General features: G+C 41.3%; 1 protein-coding gene across 2 annotated transcripts; it reads left to right on the top strand.

Annotated features, from left to right (window-relative positions):
• The first annotated feature begins 4,618 nt into the window (after positions 1-4,618).
• CCDC14 (coiled-coil domain containing 14) lies at positions 4,619-19,605 on the top strand. Of its 2 annotated transcripts, none has more exons than XM_081924937.1 (13): positions 4,619-4,759; positions 5,729-5,784; positions 6,103-6,178; positions 7,847-7,919; positions 8,009-8,149; positions 8,699-8,941; positions 9,040-9,137; positions 10,611-11,184; positions 12,544-12,685; positions 13,775-13,854; positions 15,023-15,238; positions 15,322-15,451; positions 18,360-19,605. In XM_081924937.1, the coding sequence occupies exons 1-13, from the start codon at positions 4,730-4,732 to the stop codon at positions 19,330-19,332; spliced, it is 2,832 nt and encodes a 943-aa protein (XP_081781063.1). In that variant the 5' UTR covers positions 4,619-4,729; the 3' UTR covers positions 19,333-19,605. The 2 variants fall into 2 exon arrangements, with proteins under 2 accessions (XP_081781063.1, XP_081781062.1); XM_081924936.1 differs by having other exon boundaries at positions 15,319-15,451.
• The last annotated feature ends 1,665 nt before the right edge of the window (positions 19,606-21,270 follow it).

Below are 21,270 nucleotides of genomic sequence, written 5' to 3'. Positions count from 1 at the left end.
CTCAATACAGCTAACAGAGTGACTCTAGAAACACATTGCAATATTTGACTCTCTGGCTCTATAAGCAGATTTATAAAAGATGTTTAACACTGGTGTTTGTGAATGTTCGGAGTGATAAATAACAACTTTTTGGAACAGTGAAGACCTGGAAATTTAGAGCTGCTTCCTTGAATACAAAACAAATATGAACCATGTAGGAGAGTTTAAAAGTGCATGTACATCCATCCATTCATTCATACATTTAGCATCTGTTACTTTAAAACATATATCATACAAAAAAGAGACACAATCCATTGTTTGCTACACCCTCTAGTAATTGCAGTGGAAATCTGTTTGCCTTTCTAATTACTGCTGGTGTGGGATATGGAAGATCCAGATACTTTATTTTCTTCAATTTCTTTTTTTTAAAAAAAACAACAGAAAATGGGGAACTTGTGGTCCTCCAGATGTTGTTGGATTCCAGTTTCATCATCCCCAGCAGCCGGTGCAGCTAGAGATCTGAGACTGTGGATGTTGCAGTCCAGCAACATATGGAGGGCCAGAGGATTCCTGCCTATGTAAAATGTAGATTTAATAAATGCTTCCTTAAGCATTTTTATACATATTTTCACCTTTTAAACACTTTTATAATGAGAGTATCATACCTGAACTTTACATGATTTGGGGGGGGGGGGACTGATGAACTCCAACTCCCAGGCCTTCAACCCACTGTTACTGTGAGTTCAACAAGCTACATCTCTGTAGTCCATAAAATCAGTAGGTGGTCAACACTAATATTGGAAGCCTCTTTCAAACTAGAAATTTCCCTAGAAAGTACTCATAGCTTGGACAATGAGGATACTAAATTTTAAAGAATGCTTAGAAGACTCTTACAAAAAAGCACATGGCAGAAGTTCATTCCACCCAGGACAGGGGTGGACTTTGGTCTTTCAAATTTCAGTGGTGCAAGGCCAAAATTTGGCACTCCTCTACCTCTTGCCTTCCGTTCTGCATGGGCACTACATCATACAGTAGTTGTGACACCCTGTGGCAACCCCTGGGCTTGGCATCCAGTGCTACAGAAGTGCCCTAAATCCATATTTGCCCGGGAACCTGGGCACACAGATTGATAAGGCACCTAACTGGTAGCTGCAAGAAGGGCTTAGGTTGAATGTCTGGTAACAAGATTGCTCTTTTAAAACCCACTAAATGTAAACAACTGGAAGCAGTTTTACTTTTAAGGAAACAAAATGCAACGACACCTACTGCAAAATAAATTGCGGGAGATGGAAGGGAGCTGCCAAGGATGGTTTTAGACAAAGGGTCGAAAATGCTTGATATCAGAGCAGGTACTAGACCAGATGATCACAACAGTGAACAGTCTCTCAGTGTGGACAATGTGTGGCAGGGTTTTAGCCCTGATTGCATTTGGGTGCCAGAAAGACAGGAATCCCGTTGCTCTGGAGTAGGGGTGGCAACCCTGTGGGCTCCATCAGGTCGACAAAGCTGCTTCCTGTGACTGATCAGCCAGTCCTCTGCCAAAGGGTGCTGTTTATTTTCCTCTTGACCTCCACTAATCCTACAAAGGCATTTCTTCTCCCTCTTGGGCAGCGCTGTTCCTAGGTGTTAACTCTAAGGGAATAGTCCTTCCTGATTGCTAAGCACTAATGCCACCTTAGAGGAACAAGAGACAACTTTGCAAGGTAATTGGAAAGCTTTCTTCCCCATTGCAGTGATGGGCTGGGGGCAGGGGGAGGTTCCGATAACTGAAGAGGAAGGACTGTTCTTCCTCCCCATAGCCATGCTGGCCTAGGAGGAATGGAACGTCTCCCAGCCCAATGTAGTGATGAGAAGTCGACAAAAGAGTGAATGTGTTTTGGGGAAACTGTATGAACATGTGTATGTGTGTACATCTGCCTGCCTAACTACTTATCTGAATGTGTGTTGGTGTTGTATGTGTGTTGAATGTTTGTGTGAATGTCTGTTGGTCATACCTACTTTGGCCATGCCCACTACTGCATCAGCCACTCGAGGGTTAACCAACTTTTTTTTAATGTCTCCTGGGCCAAAAACTCCTACTCAGAAGCGTTCAGCACAGAGGACAGGACACTTCCATTTACACTTCAGTGAAGTGTGGATCCACGGTATGGGCCTTCAAGCACCACTATACTTATCTGTTAGCCCTAGCTCACTTGACAACTACAAACAGGCAAAATGGACATACATAGGAGCTGTAAAAGACTCTCGGCACTCAAGACCTGAGCACTAGCTACCCTTTGGTGTAGAAGGTGCCAAATGACTAGGGTAAAACCAGCCCTGCACAGCAGATGCTGTCACCACTCCTGTTAGTCCACTCAACCTGAGCCAGGAGAATCCTGGGCTGTACACTGAACAGTGTGCAAGAGCTAGATAGGAAAGCAAGAAATAAACAACCAGAACACTGCCTCTTGAGCAACAAGCCCGCAGTTTGACCAAGCAGGATTCAGAGCTAAAGTTTAACCCCAAGAAAACACACAAGGTTCATAGAGGTCGAGTAATTAATAATTATAAAAATAGCAGCATACAAATATGAACCCATTACCAGTTAAAATAAGAAAGGAAACTAATGTGTGAGAATACATTTGGAAATCAGAGTACAAGACAAAAAGCAATAAAAGCTAGTTTGCCTGTCTCTAATACTTAACCGCTAGAATGCTAACCCCACTGAAACCCAGCAAGCAGCACCTCAATTCTGGAACTCTCTTTGGGGAAATATCACTGTCTCCCTCCCTCCCTCCCTTTAGTCAACAACTGAAAATGAATCATTTTCACCCAGGCATTTCAGGGGAAATTGTAGGCATGATATGGCTTTGCTTTGTTGTGGCACCAGCTGTTTGAATGTGGTAACAGAAATTGGAGACCAAGCACCACAAAGGTTTCAGATGGGTGGTGGTAGGAATCTACCTCTTAATTGTTATGTTGTGGGTGGAGAGTATGAGTGGGTAGGAAGCATGAGAATGAGGTTTATGATTTGGGGGGGTGCCCAAAAGTCGGGGTGCAGAGCAGAGGCTCCCCCTGCGAAGGTGGAGAAGGATGTTGAGGAGCTGGACACAGTGTGTTTCTCAGCCTGAGGCGAACAATAACATCAGTATCTCTCTGTACCTCTTTCAGGCTCGGTAGGGGGCCAGGGAGCAGGTTGCCAGTCTGCTCCCACTGACACCAAGCAACAGCCACTTATTGAAGTGTCTTCCCAGACCCGGGCTGATCCTAAACTGGACTTGGGTGTCTGGAAGCTTGTTTGTTGTTGCCTCTTTCCCCTCTGCTCTGAGGAGTACAAGGTGGCACACCAAAAGGATAAAGAATAACTTCTTAATAATTTGTCTGACACCTTTAAGTTTACTTTCATATGCTGGCACTATTATTATTATTAATAACAATTTGTATACCACCCTTCATCCAAAGATCACAGGGCAGTTGACAACAAAGTGATAAGACAAAATACGAACATAAAACAAGAACAAATCAATAACTCCCGCAAAAGGAGGTTGATGTTAAGTGGATTTTTTAAATTAACAATATGTATATGCTGCCCAATAACAAAGCTGACTGCGTTGAATTGTTGAAAATATGACCAGTACCTGTAGGATGTCACAGGAAGGAGCACTGAATGTTGAAACAAATGCTGTGGCGACACAGAAGGTGATTTATTTTATAAAAGAACCACAAGGCTGATTGGGTATCTCCTTAGGCCAGTGGTTTTTAACCAGTGTGCCGTGGCACCTTGGGGTGCCTTGAATGATGGTCAGGGTGCCACGGGCAACACTGGCCTCTGCCCCTTTTTCTTTCCCTCCCTTCTCTGATGCCTTCTTGCATCTCTGCCTCCCCAAGGCTTGCACAGCTGTTTGTTGCAGCAGCCTTGGCTACAAGTTCCCCAGGCGAAGGATGCCTCTGGGGCTGGCCAGTGGGCGCTTCCCAGGCCTCTGTGGGCAGGGGACGCAGCTCGGGGACCAGGGGTGGCGGCAGAAGCAGCAGCTGCTCAGAGGACTCCCAAGAAGAGGGGGAAAGAAAGGAGGCTCTCCACCCACAAGGGAGGGTGTTCGAAAAAGGGTGAGAGGCTGCCAGCTATGGTGACCCATAGCTGGGCTCCTGAGCCCCACAGAAGTGCCGCAAAAAGAATGCAGCTGGTCAAGGGAGCCGTGGACTCAAAAAGGTTGGAAACCTCTGCCTTAGGCTAACACACTGACCGCAGGATGAGCTTCCGGAGCCAAAAGCAAGGGCCCCTTCCCTTCTCCCAGCAGCAAAAAAAAATCTGTCCTGTTTCAGTGAGGATTTCCCACTCATTTCAATGGCTCCCAGAGGAACGCGTGCAGGACACCTAGTAAACACCGGTCCCACCCTCCGAGGGTTGACTAAGCCTTGCCACTCGTCTTGCTAGTCAGGGATGATGGGAGTTGTAGTTCAAAAACAGCTGGAGGCACAAGGTTGGGAAACACTGGACTAAGGGACAAACGGGCTAAGCCACGCCTCTCTCACGCTCCGCTTTCTCTATTGGTCCGACTTAGGAACTGCTCTAACCAATAGAATAAACTAGACCGCCGGGCTCTTATTTATTTCCCTCCTACCTCTTCCTTTCCCGCTCGGTCTGCCGCCGCCGCCGCTTCCTCAATGAGAGCAAATAGGGGGCGGGGCTTGATACAGGCTCTGCCCCGTGAGTAACCGTTGGGCCCGTCAGTCAGCTTGGAGGAAGAGGCAGCCTCTTGGCTGGAAGGAGATGGCGAGGCCGGGCTCCGTAAGGCACAAGGTAAATGCGGGCGGGAGAGGGGGAGCAAGCGCGCCCTCCCTTGCCATTAAGTTCGGGCTCTTCGCCCTGAGTTCCCCCTCGTAACCTCAGGGCTCTGCATTCCCCATAACCATGCATGATGCCTGTATGCTTACCGACTCAAGGCTGCAGTTCATGCACCTGATGATGGAAGTGGAGTGGGATCCGCGAACGCCTCTGTTATTGATGCATCTTATTTAGTTCTTAAGGTGCCGCGGGACTCTGCTGCTTTTACCAACAGAGTAGGTAACAAGCCCACCCTTCTAGAATTCGTAAAAGCAGATGATCTTTAAGCTGATCCTATTGCTCTTTCTCCTGGAGCACACACGCAAAATGTGATGGTGTGAAGTGTGATTGTTTCTGAAATACAGTATCAGATTGTACAAAAATAGTATGAGTTTAACTACTTAAGCATAACCTCTCCTGGTTTGCAGTGGTTTTATTTATTATTAATAGTTATAGAACACATTACCAAATGGTTGAAGTTATAAAGGCTCTTAGTTGGATACCAGTGTTTTCCTTATTGAAATGGCCAGTTAATAGTCATGCTTGTGCAGGGAATCTGGATTTCAAAATGTGAGGTATTCTGTTCTTGATATTTGCAAATATGGTTTAGTTGATTCTACATGTTCCCAATGGTTATTTATTCTTTAAAAAGACTCTTAATTGACATACAAAGTATAGGTCAGACATGCTTCACTACTGCAGATCGCTTTTCACTCTTGAAGTAGAATGAAATTTTTCTGTTATCAGTTCTATGCTCTTATAAGCATTTTTAAAATAAAACATCACTTGCATGCTGGCTTTCCTGTAGAAGATGTAGTCTCTCTCTCTCTCTCTCTCTCTCTCTCTCTCTCTCTCTCTCTCTTGTAAGCCTGAGGTGTGTTTCCTGTTACTCTTATTCTGGAAAACTAATACCAAATATTGAGTGCTTGTTTGTGCAACCAACAGGTACTGTCATCAGGAAGATTGACAGGATCAGCTAAATTAGCAAGCGGAGGAAAACAGTAAGGATATCCTCATATCTTCTATATTTGTGCAGGTTTGAGCAGTAGCATATTGTTAAAACTGCCCTAAATGTTGTGCTTTTTGCTGGCTAGTAGGGACCAATGCGTGTCTTTAGAAATGAAGATTATAGAATCATCTTAAATTCCTTATCAAATATTACATATAATGCCTTCAAACCTAAGGTGCTTTTTTGATGTAGTTGGTTTTAGAGTTTCTGATACTGTGTTTTAGCATTTCTCCTTTCCTAGATACCAAGTCCAAGTGTTGTTTTGCATGTATGCTAGAGAGAGAGTTAACACAGCATTTCTGTGTTTCAGGAATGCTTTAAGAAAAGTGGCACGTCCTGATGCTGATTTTGGCTACTCCCTGTATTCCACAGATTCTGAAGATCAGGTAATGACAGACAATAATGCAAAATCTGAGCAAAGTTTTTTATTTGTGCATATTAAATATTGCTACGAAAAGCCACTATCCCTGGTCACTGTCATCATGTTTCACATTTTCAATTAATCGGGAGAACAGGGTCTTGTCAGAAAGTTATATGGAAGAGGGTAATCTTTTAAGCAGAAGTAAGGAGAAGGGGATGACAGAGGACAAGATGGTTAGATAGTGTCTTCGAAGCTACCAGCATGAGTTTGACCAAATTGCGGGAGGCAGTGGAAGACAGAAGTGCCTGGCGTGCTCTGGTCCATGGGGTCACGAAGAGTCGGACACGACTAAACAACAACAACAAAAGGAACCTTTTCTGGATGGATGGCTTCCCATCTGTTAATCACTTAATGCCATTGTGATGTCAGCTCATGTTGCGCTTTGAAGCCCCAATTGTTGGGATTTCAAAGTGCAGTACTATTTAAAATCTATTTTCCTGTTTGCAAAGGACTTTCAGGCAGTTCATGTTTGAGTCTCTGGTTTTGTAGGCTCAAACTAGGCCTGGGAGATATATCAATATATTGCCCAGAACCAGTATGAAGAGCAGACTGTGATGTCGGTTTCATTAAGCGGTATATCACTGGTGAAACAGCTACTGCTCCTGAATCCCTGTGCTAGCAGCGTGCGCTGGGGGGAGTCAAATGTTTCTTCTTCCAGTGGGCACTGCTAGCAGAGGGACTCGGGAGCAGCGGCGGTTTCACCAGCAATACATAGTGAAACCACCACCCCACTGCCTTCATATGGCGCGGAGGGAGAAACAAGCTGTACCGGCGAGGTGCCGATACAGCCTGTTCCTCCCTCTGAATCTTTAAACTGCTCATCTGAGGAGCGTGCAGGTGCCCTTGCCTCAGTCTAGCAATTAAAGGAGCCCCAATACTCCTGCTGCTCGCGTGTGAGCAGCAAAAGCACTGGAGATGACTCAGCTGGGGAAGGGAAATGTCCCCCCCCCCCCAGCTAAGCTGCACGAACAAGCTGCATTGTCCCAGCCTGCAACCCTGGGTGAGATCTCCTCAGCTCTCAAGGTGAGAGCTGGGGCAGTTTCACCCAGTGTCTCGCAGGCAGAGGCCAACGCATCTTGTTTTTCAACATCGCGGTAGATCGCCAAACTGTGGTGTTTGGCTGGCAATACACCACGATGTTGAAAACCTAATATTGCCCAGCCCTAGCTTAAACAGAAATGCTTGATCACTTGACTTGAGCAATATTTAACTCATTTGCTACATAGGCCTGTGCCTTGCTGGGAACAATCACATGCAGCCACTGCAGGATTTAACCCAGTTATGGCAGCTGACAGGCAGGTAGACATGGCTGGAGGGAAAGGACCTCATAGGTCAAGATTAGCCTGCACACCCAAGGTTGCCCCGCCCCCCCGGCTGTTAAGATATGCAGGTCCCAAGCCACCAAGGGTTGTAATGAGTATCTTGAATTGAGCCTGGAAACAAACCAGCAGCCAGGGCAAATCATACAATGCCTAGCACTCACGGGCATCCTAGCAGCAGCATTCAGTACTGGTTGTAGTTTCCAACATACACTTTGGAACCTTTACTAGCTCACAGAATAAGGAAGGTTTAATAATGAGCCATTTTCTGTGAATGAAATCTGTTTGCATTCTCTTTCATATCCTTTCTACAGGTTGCAACCATTCATCATGGCCTGGATCGCTGTGCGTCTTTACTAAAGGACATTTTGCAAAATGAATCTGAAGGTAGTATTCTTTTTAACTACTTGAATTCAGTTTTCATTCTGCGAGTAACTTACTTTGTTGCTAAATGATATTATTTCAAATGGTGCTAGGGATGGAGAACCTCTGTCAAAAGGCAGGAAAAGCAGCTTTTGTCAGAACAGCTTCAAGACCTTTACTCAGTAAAGTCAATGGTTCAAAGAAGAGGGGTCAAAAGAAAAAAATTATTTCTGCAAATGTGCGTAAAGGAATGGGTAAGATGTTTTTCTTCAACTTTATTTTTAAGTTAATTCTTTTTTTTATTATATCCATTCAGTGTTTCATTACAGAATATCTATAAGAAAATGATAAAACACAATTTATACATTACTCTTTAAAAGATCTGATTTTTTAAAAATAGCCTTACTGTACCATAAATGTTCAGTAGATTTCACCTGCACTAGTAGATCAAATTTTGCTTCATGGAGGTCTAAGTTTTTTGTTGTATTCATCAATAGGACTAAATTACGTGTTTCACTGTACAGTCTTTGGTCAAGTACAGGCCACCATGAGTCTGTGAACAATGCAGAACTATATTCTTGAACTATTAGAAAATAGTTTAGACTTTGAGGAATGCTTAAGAATATAACTTACATATTTTTACTTTTATCTTACATAATGTAACATAAAACATAATCAAGACTACAAGCGCATGGCAATGCTTCAAGAGCAGAATTCCAAAACTCAAAAGGTTACTACTACATCTTTGTTGTTTTAGAATATAACTTAACAGAGTTAAAGGTTATCCTTTTTGTTTTTTGTAGTGCCTATGCCAAATAAGCCAGCATCAGTGAATGCTGCAGTTGTTGAAAAAGACACAACTCCTGTAAGTACAGGGCAACCTTCTCCTCTTCAACCAATTCATATACCTTGCACTCAGCACTCTCCTGTGATTCATCAGAAACTGTGTGAGCATGTGCAAACCCAGATGTCTCTGCTAAACACCCAACCGCTGCAAAAATCCAGTGGCATTCCTGAAGTTCCATGTTCCATCGTTCCTGAACACAGTGAGTGGGAATGGCATGATTTGATTTGACAGACGTTGTGGGATGGATATATTTAATCTTAACATTGACAATTTTGTTCTTTATACCTCAATCGCTAGCAACATATCAGCCTGTAACAGCATTCAACTCCCGTTTGCCTACCTCTACACCAGCTCTGTCCCCACAATATGCAGCTAATCCTTCGTTTGTTCAGCCTGTAAGTACTCTCTTAAATTTTGGATTGCCACGTTTTGTTCTGTGCATACTATTGATAAATTTCTACTGTTTTGCCTTCCTTAAAAGTTTCCTTAATACATGTTAAAATGGGGGCTTCTAAAGTCTAATGCAATTTAACAAGTGTTGGTGTAGATGTAGATAACTGGTCATTTTTTTCATTTATGGTTGTCAAAGAGGAGGAACCATGATATAATTTCAATTTCCCCTTGGGTATTTGAGGACATAAGAGGATGGAGGGGACAACAGGAATGTAAGACTCTGTTAAGGTCAGCAGCTTGTGCCAAAGTCCGGCAGATCACATTCAGGAAAACACTCTATTTTTCACATCACATGACACTTCTTAAAAACATACCTCTTTGCTTAAGCCTTTTCTGGCATTTAATGTTGAGAATTAATAGTGCCCTTTGGATTATCAGCTGCATTTTTTTATATTTTACTGTGATTTATTGCTAGATTTTATCACCTTGTACACCGTCTTGAGGCTTAAGTAGAATTTGCTTGTCACCCATTCTTCTAAATACTTCCTCACTAACAAATTAATTCTGCAAGCCGAAAGGGGAAAAGAAAGAAAAAATTGTTAAAACAAATCCAACTTCACCTGCTTCAAAGTGAAGCTGTTTCGAAGAACACCAGTACTGAAGCAACCTTTAATTCTGCATATATTTTGAAACACCTGCCATAGATTACCCCATCAGGTTCAACTAATTACTAATACAATATAGGCAATCTCTCTTTGTCTCTCTTTGTGTTGGATAACAGTCAAATGGCATAATAGCTTATTGTTAAATAAGCCTTTAGGACAGGGTGTATCAACTGCTGTGCCTTTGAAAGTATGCTTAAGAAGTGGGGAAAGAGATCCTTCATGGTGTCATAGAAAATATAATATTTACCGTATTTTTTGCTTTATAAGACACACTTTTTCCCTCCTAAAAAGTAAGGGGAAATGTGTGCCTTATGGAGCAAATGCAGGCTGCGCAGCTATCTCTGAATCCAGAACAGCTGCACAGCGATCCCTCTTGCTGTTCTGACTTCTGGGATAGCCACGCAAAGCCTCTTCAGAGCAATGGGAGGAACACTCCCCCTGCCCTGAAGAGGCTTGGTGCGGCTATCCCAGAACAGAATCTGCTGTTCTGATTCCGCTTTGCTGGAGAGGCGCTGTGCAGAGAGGGAGAGCTGCACAGTGCCCCTTCAGTGAAGCGGGAGGAGAAATGGAGCCCCTTCATTGCTGAAGAGGTGTTGCGCAGATTCAGAATATTTTTTTCTTGTTTTCCTCCTCTAAAACTAGGTGCGTCTTATGGTCAGGTGCGTCAAATACGGTACCTAGCGTAATATTTACCTTTATAGTAGAAGGCTACACATCTAAACACTATTTTTTATTGCAACCTACTCATAACTAAGCGTGCAGTATTAACATTTCAGTGTAGAATAAATTATTCATATGCTCTTTTTAAAGGGTGCTGTCATTGAGAGCTGCACTCAGTGTGCATCACAGATGGGACTTCTCTTGCCAGAAGGCCACAGTGGCTCCACTTCTAGTGCCCAAGGGCAGACTGTTGCTTCATGTTCTGCCCTGCCCCACATGATCCAGTCTGCTCCAAACAAACCTACACCACCCACAGTACTTGCTCCAGCTAGTACCAGAGAAACTGTGCCCGATCAAGGAAACCACGAACAGCAGATTAAAGAGGCAGACCTAATAAGATGTATTCAAGCACATCTGGCTCTGTTGCAAGCACATGAGAAGGAGAATGGGAAGGTTGATGGAAAGTACCAGGATGTTGACCAAATTCAGACCAAGCCCTTGATTTCTAGAGAAGACACTGCTGAAGAATATAGTGAGTGTACTCTAAGCGAAGAGGAAAACTTGGATGGAGTTGATATGGCACCAGTGAGAGATACAAGCTGTCAGACGAGCTTTGACAAGGACATTTTAAAACCTAAAAAGACAAGCCTTCAAAAAACAGCTCAGAAAGTGAAAACTGTGAAGTATCTTTTGGGAGAACTTAAGGCCTTGCTCACTGATCAGGGTAATATGAGATTTCTGCTTACACTATAATTGATTTATACTTCTGTAAGGTTTACTTAATTGAATACCAACATGACAAAACCACATTTGTTTCTACTAATTTTGTCTTTCTTTCTACTAAGGTTTCATATTTTAGTATTTTGTTCCTTTTATCTGTTAGTAGTATACAATAAAAGGGACGCGGGCGGCCCTGTGGGTTAAATCTCAAAGCCTAGGGCTTGCCGATCAGAAGGTTGCGGTTCGAATCCCTGTGACGGGGTGAGCTCCCGTTGCTTGGTCCCTGCTTCTGCCAACTTAGCAGTTCGAAAGCACAAAAGTACAAGTAGATAAATAGGTACTGCTCCAGCGGGAAGGTAAACGGCATTTCCATGCACTGCTCTGGTTCGCAGAAGCGGCTTAGTCGTGCTGACCACATGGCCCGAAGCTGTACTCCAGCTCTCTCGGCCAGTAAAGTGAGATGAGCGCCACAACCCCAGAGTCGTCTGCGACTGGACCTAACGGTCAGGGGTCCCTTTACATTTAGTAGGCAATAAAGAACAGAGACTCCTTTCTGCACAAGGGAGAGTGTTCACATTCTCAATATGGCTGAGTGGTGCTTTTTGTTTTGTAAGAAATCTGAAGTCAAATGTAAAAAAAAAAAATATCAGATCTCTTCCCCTTCATTTTCCTAATCACATCTGCTTCATGTATTGAAAACCAGTGATTTACAACTCATTGCTATTCTTATTAAAATATTTTTGGATACTTTCTTGATTAAGGAAGACATCTTTAAAAAAAAACAAACTGATGAGTATAGAAAGCAAATATAAGCAAATATAACTATCTGCCTTGCCCTACCTAATATGAATAGGTTATAAAATGTTTCTTGAGGATTCCCATATTAATGTAAGTCTTATTAGATGGGGAAACACCCATGGTGGAATTCTTATTATTTCCGCTTTGTGAGCTGGCAAGTACTGTTCATCCTGGGCAGCAGGTAAGTAAGCAAGCAAGCTTATATGGAAGTAAAGGAAGCTTCTGGAATAATTAGCTGTAAGCAGATGTGTTTAGGGTCATGTTGCCAACATTACACCAGGGACAATAAGGTTAATATATATACACAAGGGTTCTTACTAGTCTCAGGGTAAAGTGCTGTTTTTTTCTTTTAGCAACATGCACTGCAAAAACATTAATGAAATTTGTTCCCTTCTTTTGGAAAGGGACATATTGAAGACGGAGCTCTGTCTTAAATCTATTGTAGCGTATAGCAGATGTAAAAGTACTTGGTATTTTTCTTAGGATTGTGAATTTTTATTCTTCCACAACATGTTTTGAGGAGTGCATTTGATTACTCAACAGATTCTTCCTTTCCCCATTATAGATGATTCAGAAATTTTGAGGTTGCTAGGTGAAGTGGAAGACACTGTATCACTCTTGCCTGCAGTTGTTGGGAATGCAAATGTACAAGCTGAAATAGCACTTGCTGTTCAACCTCTCAGAAGTGAAAATGCCCAATTGCGCAGGTCAGTAATACATGTATGGAAGATCAGCAATGGTAATTCACCAGATCTCAGTTTAGAACAGTTAACAAAAGGGTGAATGTGCACTTAAAACAAAAGCATTTTACAGCAGAATTACAATTCTGTCCTTTTTTAAAGGAGTAGATGCATAGATTATGTATACATATAAATTAAGCCTGTTATCTATAAAACAGAAATACTGTATAATAAATTAACATGTTGAAACATTTTTGCGAAACAATCTAAAATTTGTTTATCAATGTTCAACTAAAATGAGTAAGATGCATTTGGGAGTTGAAACATCAGCAGACTATCTTGATATAAAAGTTGGCGCAATCCTTCTTCTCCACCCAATTTTCACTTTCTTGTAGAGTTCATTGTGGAAGAAGAGGGGTCTGCTGGGGGAACTGCAAAAGGCAGTTCACTGCCACATAATGGTATAATAACAGTTGGTAATGCTAGTGATAACAACGGTGATCAGTTTGTGTATACAGTGATACCTCGGGTTAAGTACTTAATTCATTCCGGAGGTCCGTACATAACCTGAAACTGTTCTTAACCTGAAGCACCACTTTACCTAATGGGGCTTGCTGCTGCGCTGCCGGAGCATGATTTCTGTTCTCATTCTGAAGCAAAGTTCTTAACCTGAAGCACTATTTCTGGGTTAGCGGAGTCTGTAACCTGAAGCGTATGTAACCTGAAGCATATGTAACCCGAGGTACCACTGTACAGGTTGATAGGACTGTGGTTCAGCCACAGCAAACCTCTCTGCTGACTTTATCAGATCAGCACTGGTAACCTCAGCTGATTGAAAGCTCATCTCAGTTTCAGTCAGGGTTCAACTGTATAATACGCAAGCTGCTGTGGGAACATTATTGGATTGTGTTTTTTGTGTATTGGCATTGTTTTAAAGCTGTGGTGCAATTGTCCCAAGCAGAAGAGGATCTAGCAGAGAATGAGGGGTTGTCAGAATGGATAAAGTTAACGTAAAAGCTGAGGAAGATAGTTTTGTCCCCTCACTTTTTATCAAAACCATTACCATAGAAAATAGTTGTTAAATGCAAACTTTCCCACCCCCCAATTCAAATGAAGACGACTAAGAATATTGAATCAACAGCTGAAGAACCAAGAGAGAGCAGAAAAAGAATGCAATCTGGATAGCAACTATGAATGTAAGTAACAAAGTGTAAAGATTTGAATGTATTTTAAAAGCACTTAAAACAGAATTTGAGGCGTATTCACAGTCTCTGCTGGTTACTCACACTTCTAACAGTTCTGGAAGCAATGCTGTTTTCGTCTAATGAAGTACTTGAATTTACTTTATATAAAGCCCTTCATGTAATAGTAAGCCATAGTTAATGGTTTACCACAAATGCTCATGGTTTCTTTCTCCTGCCCACTAGTAAGAGCAAAGTGTGCATGACTGACACATTCACAATTAACTATTAGCTATGTTTTTTCATTCTTGTCTACTAAACTGCAGCAGATTTCTGGCTCTAAAGGTTTTCAGTTATGCTGCTGCTTCTCCTAGCCATTATTCAGACCTATGACACTCTGTTATTCCATGGTTTGTTTTATGCCGATGATTTTTTATAATGTGTTGTACCCAATGCTAAATACATTTTCTAAATATGTTAATAAATAGATTTGCAGTACATATGAAAGCAGAAACTAGTTAGCTGAAGATTTCCTAGCACGTTCACGTGCTCTTGCGAATTAGCTGCATGTATGAGCAGAAGATTGGTTCACATTTTGGCTTATTAAGATGTGAGATGCTAATCAAAACATTACCACTGTCTCATTACCTCTCATACTGTTTCACATGAAACAATGCCATTGTATCGTACAACTTTATTCAGGAATGGCTTATTGACTTGATTGTGGAAGTGGTTACATGCATGGTTTCTCTTACAGTGTGAATATTAAAGTCTGTATAGTTGGGTCATACTATGAATTTCTACCATGTACATTATTGTGTGTAGAAAAGTAGGTGAACCAGTTAGTGCATGCAGCGAGTTGGCTGAATCTTCATGATTGCAGCTGCTACATCCTAAGACAGCTCCAAGCAGTAAGTAAGACATCTCAGTTTGGCCTAGAAGGAAATAGAAAAACTCATTACAGCTACAGCAGAACAGTTCACATATATTCCTCTAAGGACATGTTGCAACATTCTCTACTAAAATTTCTAGACAGTCTCCAAAGGAAGCCTCGGGCAAAATATATTGCTGTTAAAAATCCTAGAGATTACAAGGGCATGCCACCTATTTATATTTTAGTAGTTATAAATATTTGTTGGGGTTGAACTTGTCTTTTAAAACAACTATATGCTTCTTCCCATAGTCTCGCTTCAGTCTTTGAATATCACATTGCAGAGTCAGTTGAATGAATATATGAAAAGCAATGAGTTGCTGCGGAATAAAAATGAAGAGATCATAAAAATGTTAGAAAGCCAAAAAGAGGAAAATAGAAGGCTGACCAGAATAATTCACGAGAGGGACCAAGAGCTTCATGAAAAGCAACAGCAATATGATATTTTCTCAACAAAGCTCAAAATTGGTGTGTATACTGAGGCACTTTCTGGGTTCATATTCGTTTAATGTAAAAATTACAATTTACACTTCTTCAATGTGTTTCAGAAGCAGACGATATGCTGAACAGCACAAAGAGCTTGCAGTACAAGTTGGAAGTTGCTGAGAAAGAAAACCAGATTTTAGGCATAACATTGCGTCAGAAAGATGCAGAAGTGAATAGGTTACATGAATTGACTCGGTAACTATCTTAATTTGCTTGTTAAATATGTATCTCACCTTTTAATCAAATGGTGCAAATAACTAATGTTCAGTAACATTGCCCTTGCTCTAACTTCCTTCTTTTAACTTTAGTCCTATGCAGTTAGCAAAATTTTAGGCCCAACACATTTAGAATGAAAAGCTGAAAATTGCATGTATGTTGATCTGAAAGCTATGATAAACTTATAGAAGACTGGGAGAAGTCGCCATATTGGAAAATGGTGGATTCTTTTCAGTTTAAAAGCACCAATATCTCTGAAAATAATAGCCAAATTGAACATTCTCCAAAGATTTTGCAGAATAATTTCAGGTAGGATTTTCAAACTTCAGATTTGGGAGGGGGAACATGCCATATGTTTAGCATGGCAAAGGAACAATATTCAGCTTTTTATTTTAAATGTTTGGGTCAAGCCCTAGTTTCACTTGAAACTAATATTACAACTAGTATTCATTAACTATATAAATTGGCAAAATAATATAGCAGAAACCCATTTCTGTCACTTTATTAGGGAAGAATGTATTGCTCTTGTGACTTTGTTTCAATAATTAGTTGCTCTTTGAAAACTATAATGCAAGTAATCCTGACAGTTAGCTGAACTTGAGTGTGCTACACTAGTTCCTGAAACTTGATTGGCTTGCGGCTGACATGGAGGTGGTCGTGCTCAGTCTTCTTGGGACTTGATTCATTCACTGTAGAATGCAACCCAGAAGGAGAGTCCAAAGGATGTACAGAAGTTCAGAAAACAAAGAAAACTTGTCCTTTGTTTTTCTACAGTTAATGGGTTTGAATAATCTCTTTCTATCAAGAATCCAATTTACTTAAGACTTCTTTTGAGGTGGTACATTAAGTATGAAAAGAAATTGTGTAGAAACAGACAAAGAGAAACAAATCTGCTTAGCCAAGTCTATTTACTTACCTCCAGCTGTTCCGTCTCTCCTTATTTCACTTGAGCTTCTTGTTTAATAGAAAATTGTTTGAAGAGGGCATAATTTATCTTGTGAACTGCCCTGAGACCTATGGGTATAGGGCAGTATACAAATTTAAATAATAAAAACAACTGCTTCTGGAGCAGGTAGTCTCGCGCAAGACCTTTGTTGAAGTTTAACTGATAGTTCTGTCACATATATTTAGTGTTATATCAAGTCTTGCACTGTGGGTGTAGTACTTAGCCACCAGATGGTGTCAGAGATTCATGGACTAAGTTGAAACCTGTCTTGCTAGAAAGGGGAAAAAATGACCCTTTACAATTTATTCACCAGTGTGAATAAAAGTTGTCACATTCTGGTTTTTAGCTCTTGTTTTCTCTTGTCGCTTCACCTAATCCAGTTGGGCATCATTACCATACATTAGAGGTAGATTTTTCAGACTGTAGCTCAAACTAGATGGGGGTTGTTTGTGCAACCTGTGTGCATACTTTTGTCTCCTGTTTAATAGATTGGAACTGAACTATTGAGACTATTCAAAAAGCTTAAATTTTTACCCCTTCAGCTATTCAGGACAGTGGGGAGCAGAACACGTGCCAGGACTCCTCCACCCCACAAACAGCTAATCCTCAGACCGTTTTATTTTTTAAAAGAACCGTGGGTGCAGCCACAACAGTTTTGTGGGCAGCACTTTTGAGTTCAGTTTTTAATGTTTTTGGAATTTTCCTTGAATGTTCCAGGAGAGAGTGATGCAGCATTTAATCAATTTAGTTTTTCAAGTTGCAAGCATTCCATTCAAAGCATTCCATTCATGGGCAAAGGGAGGGGTTCTCCCGCTCTTCCCCAGACACCCATTGCAATGGGTTATGGGAGGCATGTCTCTTAGTAAAGACTTCCGATTGCAGCATTAGTTCTTCCTTTAAGGCTGAACGGTGGCCGTTTGGCTTTTATTTATAAAAATATTTCTATATCACTATAACATGAAATATCAGGACATTGCACAACATTAGAACACAACACAATTAAATTATTATTATTACAGTGGTACCTTGGGTTAAGAACTTAATTCGTTCTGGAGGTCCGTTCTTAACCTGAAACTGTTCTTAACCTGAAGCACCACTTTAGTTAATGGGGCCTCCCGCTGCTGCTGTGCTGCCGCCGTGCAATTTCTGTTCTCATCCTGAAGCAAAGTTCTTAACCCGAGGTACTATTTTTGGGTTAGCAGAGTCTGTAACCTGAAGCGTCTGTAACCCGAGGTACCACTGTATTAATATCATCATCATCATCAACAAGAACAACAACACATATACTAGGGCATGTTAGGGAGACAAGCCCAACCATTGATCACTAGTTTTGGGGGAAGGGGCAACGCTTTTCCTCCTAGCAGTGTTTGTAACTGTAGCCAACTTGCTTTTGGCCCATGTGACTTGTTGGAAGGCAGTGACAGCTGGGTGTACGGTTGTATTTACATGGCCCCATTTCTAGAGACCCTCTTCACTTATTAGCCTCTCTCACTTGGCATCCTTTCTCCCCCATGGTTATGGCATTTACTTACACACACACACACAAAACACGTTCAGTTTTCTATTTCTTTTATTTTCAGTGAAAGTTTAAATGTGTTTACCTCTTTACAAAACTAATAGATAATGTTCTACTTCAATACAATGGTCGTTTGGAAGATAAACTTAAGACAGACCACCAAAAAAGCTCAACCTGCAGTCATAGTTTTTAAGTTTTACTTTAAAAGCTCAGTATAAGTATGACTAAACAGTATTACTAACTTCTGTATTGTCTCAAGGTGGACTGTATCCTGAAAGAGGTACAGTATACCATGTCTATACCCACAGGTAAGTGGGTATAAAACTACAACCAGAGCCCAACTGCTTGAGATAAATTCAGGATCTTGGATTTTGTCATATTCCTTGTCCTAATTAAAAATTAAACTACTGAATTGTTCTCAACAGGGCTCTGCAGGGCAGTATGTCCAAACTTCTCTCGGACCTCACTGTGGACACTTCCAAACCAAAACAGGAAAGCAGTCTGTCGAAAGCACTCTTGGAAATTCATGAAAAACAGCTGCAGGCCGACACATACCCTCTAAGTGATTCTGTAATGAGCTACCTTAAAAAGTTAGAAACCAGTCCTATTCTGGCAGAGCCTGTCTTACCAAAAAGTGAGATGAAGGTACCAGGTCAAGGATATGACATGAGGGCAACTGAAGACCCTCCTCAAAACCGCCCTATTGCAGGGGAAATAGTGGCTCCCAAAAGCTTTGCCTTTCTAAAGCCTGAAGTTGAAGCAGCCAGCAATTCAAGTACTTTGGTAGAAGGGCATGGGCCGGATGAGACTATTTACATTCCATTGAGTAGCAGTCCATCTCAGAAACCAGCTGCAGCAGCTGAAAGGACAGATACACAGTGTCAAGTTCCCCCAAAATGGGACTGTAACTTTGGGTTGGCCAATTCCAAGCAGCCAATTAGGTTTGAGATGCCGGGCAACAATGCAAAGGCCGTTGATAAATTGTATGGTAGCTTTAGTCCCAAAAAGACTGCGGAAAATAAGTCTGAAAGTAAGGGGAAGACAGCAAAGCTGGAGGGAGACAGATGCCAAATGCAGCCAAAAGAAATAACAAATGAAGCTGCTAAAATGATTTCGGACGATCCAGATGGACTTCAGCCTGATAAATTCTTTTATGCTTCTATTCCACATCAGAAAGGAAACACACAGAAAAAAGGCCCTGGTATGTCTGTTCCTGACTCTAGTTTCTCAACTTTTGACTGGATGTCTGGAAAATCTGAATGGACTATATCTTCCTTTTCAACATTCACTTCTAGAGATGAAGAAGACTTCAAAAATGGTCTAGCAGCCTTGGATGCAAACATAGCTAGACTGCAAAAGACTTTGCAGAATAGTTTGAAAAAAACAGCAAGTCCTTAATGCACTATTTCAGAAGAAGCTAGAGAAATGCTTTCCTTGAAATCTGGTTATTTTATAGCATGTTTGTACTTGTATAACTTTTGAATTGTTGCTGTAACACTTTTTTTTTTTTTACTGACAAGATGAAGAGCTGTTTTACTGGCAAAAAATTATTCATTACATAAATGGAGATTAAATCTGAAATATTCCTGTAAATTTTAATTTTAGAATGTAAATAAATGTAAGTTTTCTAATAAATTATTAATTATTTGTTAATAAATTGATTGAACCTACTGTTTTTCTGTGGGCTTTATTTACTGATAATTTTTCATCTAAAGATCTAAACACCATCTGAAGCTTGATTTTGTACCTCAAAGTGGTGGACTCTCCTTCCTTGGAATTTTTTAAACAAATTGGATAGTCATCCATCAGGGATTCTTTAAGCTGTGATTCCTGCATTGCAGGGGGTTGGACTAGATGACCTTTGGATTTCCACACACAATTCAACACTGGAGGCAATTGCCTTCGTTTTTTCCTTTTTCCCACCAGCCTTTCCTTTCTTTGTTCCCACCATCAACAGACACCCTTTTCACGCATCTGAATATAGAGAGGGAGGAATGAGGGAGCAGTTTTGTTTGTACACTTGACCTCCATATATTCACCACAAAGGCCTGAGCAACCTTCGGGCAAAAACTGAACAGGATCCCTTGGAATATAGAAAGCAGCTGGGAGGGGGGATGTTTGCTCAGGCCTTGTAATGAACATGGAGGTTCTTGACACATTCAAAGGACATCTGAAAAGCAATTGAAACTACCACTCGAAAAGCTTTAAACCACTGCTGGGTAAAAATATGGCATTTAGCCTATATTGAAATACATTAAAGGATTTTGAAGTTAATTACATTTGAAATAGTGACGCCACAGTGTAGCTGAAGTACTCTGTCAGAGAGGTAGCCTGGTTTACTGAGATCCCAGTTTACAGAAACAGCAGAATATTAGCTTATCAGGACTAAATCTTTCAGTGCAGCACTCTAAGGTTTTAATCATACAGAAGTTCATAATAGGTGGTGGGTGAGAAAAGATTAAACAGCCTTCCCCTTTTGGGAACATTCAGCTTGATGAAATCAAAAGCTTGCAACACATTTAAGAATCCAATCGAAATCAAAGCAGTATTGTACTATTCCTGTGCAAAAGATGACAGCTTGCGTTTTAGCCCCAATCTTTATGATTCCCATTTCCACACAATTTTTCATTATCTCGGATTTGATTACCATTGTCCCAGCCATCAAACTAACTGAGGCGATGTCTTGTCAGTTCCCATTACCAAGACTGCTGTAATTCAAAAACTGCAAGGTACTAAAATGACTTAACATCATTTTCCAGGTGTAGTTATATAGCTATTTCTGAAAGGGGACAAGAGAGAGAGGAGGAGGAGGAGGAAAGGAAACTTCGAAAGCCACTGCCTTCATTTCTCAGAACAACTTATATAAGTTATTCATTATACTAGAATGAGCTTATAAATAGAAGTTTTGTTGTTGAAGCTAGAAAGCTTTTACATAGGTAAGTTTTTAATTATAAACATGGTAATCCTTGTCTGCGGAGAACAGCTGTATTACCAGCACTTCACAGTGAGGGGTGGCTCAAGATACTTGGTTGCTTGAGGGGAATAAGGTCAAGACATGACTCTGCCCTTCCACCAGTCACCTTTCCATGTGCAGGAGCCAGCTGGGCTGGCAGTTGGGACAGGGTCTTCCATTGCCCCCAAAAGCAACAAACTAGGTTCAAGCCTAGTACTTCATGGTAGAGCTGCTTCTGTTCACACACACACACACACACACACACACACACACGACTTCCTCTAAGCAGGGCATATATCCTTTCATGGGGGGGGGGGAATAATCAGTGCTGCTCAATCTGGACTGGGGAATTAGCAGTGGGCCTCAGGGCCACAGCCTGCCTG

The sequence above is a fragment of the Podarcis melisellensis genome (assembly GCF_964234715.1).
Source record: "Podarcis melisellensis genome assembly, chromosome: 1".
NCBI lineage: Eukaryota > Metazoa > Chordata > Lepidosauria > Squamata > Lacertidae > Podarcis > Podarcis melisellensis.
Note: the sequence above shows the minus strand (reverse complement) of the source record. Positions and strands in the feature narration are given on the sequence as shown.